This window comes from Pteropus alecto, unplaced genomic scaffold (assembly GCF_000325575.1).
Source record: "Pteropus alecto unplaced genomic scaffold, ASM32557v1 scaffold118, whole genome shotgun sequence".
Lineage (NCBI taxonomy): Eukaryota > Metazoa > Chordata > Mammalia > Chiroptera > Pteropodidae > Pteropus > Pteropus alecto.
This window is the reverse complement of record NW_006440654.1, coordinates 227,458-230,086: the sequence shown is the minus strand read 5'-3', so window position 1 is coordinate 230,086 and position 2,629 is coordinate 227,458. Positions and strand designations below refer to the sequence as shown.

The 2,629-nt window shown below is 64.5% G+C and overlaps 1 protein-coding gene across 1 annotated transcript in view; it reads right to left on the bottom strand.

The window, feature by feature from the left end:
• Positions 1 to 2,628, bottom strand: part of LMF2 (lipase maturation factor 2) — a gene marked incomplete at its 5' end in the record, with an annotated part of 5,191 nt that extends 2,563 nt beyond the window's left edge. Inside the window, 8 exons of the mRNA XM_015593996.2 lie at positions 25 to 130; positions 199 to 333; positions 476 to 617; positions 1,026 to 1,204; positions 1,276 to 1,475; positions 1,622 to 1,650; positions 1,804 to 2,057; positions 2,568 to 2,628. Of these exons, the coding sequence (XP_015449482.1) occupies positions 25 to 130; positions 199 to 333; positions 476 to 617; positions 1,026 to 1,204; positions 1,276 to 1,475; positions 1,622 to 1,650; positions 1,804 to 2,057; positions 2,568 to 2,628 (1,106 nt within the window). The remainder of the gene's footprint in view (positions 1 to 24; positions 131 to 198; positions 334 to 475; positions 618 to 1,025; positions 1,205 to 1,275; positions 1,476 to 1,621; positions 1,651 to 1,803; positions 2,058 to 2,567) is intronic.
• Between the last annotated feature and the right edge of the window lies 1 nt (position 2,629).

The following is a 2,629-nucleotide window of genomic DNA, read 5'->3' as shown; positions in this document are numbered from 1 at the left end:
CCCCTTCCCCTCCCCGGCACACACCTCCAGAGAGCCCTCAGCAGTTCCCAGGTGAGGGAGGCCACCCCCAGCCACATGGTGGGCGGGGTCACCACCTTCAGCCACTGGGAGAACTGGTGGAAGGTGAAAGCTGTGGGAGGAAGCTGGTGTGAGGATGGGCGGTCCGGCCCCGCCCCCCGGTGCCCAGCTGGCACTCACTGGTTCTGGAGCGGACAGTGTGCTGCTCCCAGTCCACCTCCAGGCCGAAGTAGTGCACCGTGCCATAGGCCAGCAGCCCGGGGACAGTCAGCTCCAGGAGCAAGGCCAGCAGGCCCATCAGAGCTTTGGGCCAGGCTGTAGGGCAGGGCAGTCGTGGTCAGCTGGGAAGAGGGTAGAGGGCCAGCTGGGGGTAGCTAGGGTAGAGGCCACTTGGGATGCTGGAAGGAAGGGGACACAAGTGAGGATGGCTGGCTGTCTCGGGCAGGCTGTCACTCACAGGCAGGTGCATTTTTGCGGTGGCTGTTGCCAGACTCGGCAGCCAGGTGCTTGTCATCCAGGAGGGCAGTGGTGAGCACCAGGGTGAGCAGGTTGAAGAAGTTGTAGTTGCCAGTGATGATAATCAGGACTTGCAGCAAGACCTGGGCAGGGGTCGGCACTCAGCGCTCCAAGGCTGCCCTGGCCTGAGCCCTTTGGAGCCGTGGCGCATGCCTCAGTCTCTCCTGCAGGCTTCCTGCCCCCTCTCTAGCACCCCCTGGCCTCTGTCCTGTCCCATCTATCTGTCTTCTACTCCCTACCCATACCTCCCAGGGCTTTCCACCACCACCCGGAGCAAACCCGAGCTCAGCACGTCTTGTGCTCTTGCTGATCAGAGAATGATGCCCCCCAGCGAAGCTGCTCCCTGCCCCACAGACACACCTTCCCACTGTGACTTAGCTCGTCCCTCTGCCCACAAGGCAGCAGCCACCCTGTCCCCAACAAGACCCGCTGGGTAGTGCAGAAGAAGGCCATGTCCCACCTGTCTCCCTGATGGCTGATGCCCCACCCACCTGGGAGTAGAAGGCAGCCAGGCGCAGGCGGCGAGCGGGCACGAAGAACAGAGGTGGCATGGCGATCTCGATGAGGAAGGTGGCTACCACGCTGAGCTTGTGCAGCCAGACGGGAAGGTGGTGGGCAAACCAGGAGGCAGGTGTGGGCAGGCACTGCGTCTCGTAGTGGTAGGTGAGGGCTGCAGGTGACAGTGGGCGGTCAGGGCTGTGCAGACCCAAGACTGCCCTGGGTCCGGTCTGGGATCCTCACCAGTGAGCCCCCACCATGCGGGGCAACGGCTGGTCAGCTTGACCACACCAGAGGCGAACATGAGGCGAAACAGCAGCCAGCGCACGAGCCAGAAGGGGAGGTCTTCGTGAGGCAAGGCCCCCGCCAGCCTGCCCTTGGGGGGCTGCCTCAGGGGGGCCACCAGCACGGCCAGGAAGCCAGTCTCCAGCAGCAGGGAGTCCCTACGGGGAGCAGGAAGCGCACAAAAGGCCCGGCCCCCATCAAGGCGCTCCTGTCAGAGGGTCCTCCGGAAAGAGGCAGACACACCCTGCCCCACCCTCGCCCCACCCCCAGGCCAATTGCAGGCCCACATGTAATCGTCACTCACCACTGGAAATAAAGAAACACCTGGCCCACCTGCAAGGAGAAGCAGTGTCAGGGGGCAGGAGATGTATGCCTAGGGAGGCGGGCAAGGCAGCGACAGGGGTGGAGTGGAGTGTGGATGGGGCTGGAGCGAGTTGGTGACAAGTTCCCCAGTGGTGTGTGGGGGCGGCAGATAGCCCCACTCGCCTGGTAGGCTGACAGGTAGGCGGCCCAGAGCAGCAGGTAGACGAGGGGGTGGCGCAGCCGGCGCAGCAGCAGCGCACCCAGGGCCAGCAAGGTGCCCAGCAGGCTCAGCAGCTCCAGGCCCTGCGCTGTGTCCAGTCCCAGGCATGGCGCCTCCCACAGCAGTGTCGGGATCTCCCAGAGCTGCTGCCAGCGCCCCTTGCCCTGCGGCCGCAGTGTCCTCCGTGCAGGTAGGATGCCCTCCGTGCCATAGAGACCTGTGGGAGGGCATGTCAGGGCCATGCCCTGAACACTGCCCTCAAAGGCTAGATGGCCGCCACCAGTCAGGGCCTGCACATCTGCTTCCTCAGGTCAAGACCTGCAGCCCCCACCCCCCCACCAGGTCAAGAGATGCAGACTCTACTCCCAACGGGTCAGAACCTGTTGACCATCCCCCTCCCCCAGGTCAGGCCCCAGAAGGCCTACCCGGACCCCCAGGCCTGGATCTCCCACCCTGCAGAGCCCAGTTCCACTCTCCTCCAGGTCAGAGCTTTATCTCCTACCTGTGCCCCCAGGCCTGGGCCCACCTCCCTCTGGGTTCTGCCACCGCCCCAGGTCAGAACTCGGACCCCTTCGGGAAAGGGACCATTGTAAGCCCTCCAACCCTCTGAACCCTGCACGAATCAAGGCCTGGACCTCGCTCCCGCCCTAAAACAGCGTTGTGTCGCGTGGGGAAACGGGAGGGCACAGACGCGGGTTGCGGGGTGTCCCGCGCTCGGCGTCCTCACCCGGAATCTGTGTGTAGAGTGAGGCGAAGGCGAACAAGAAGACGGCAGCCACGCCCTGGAGG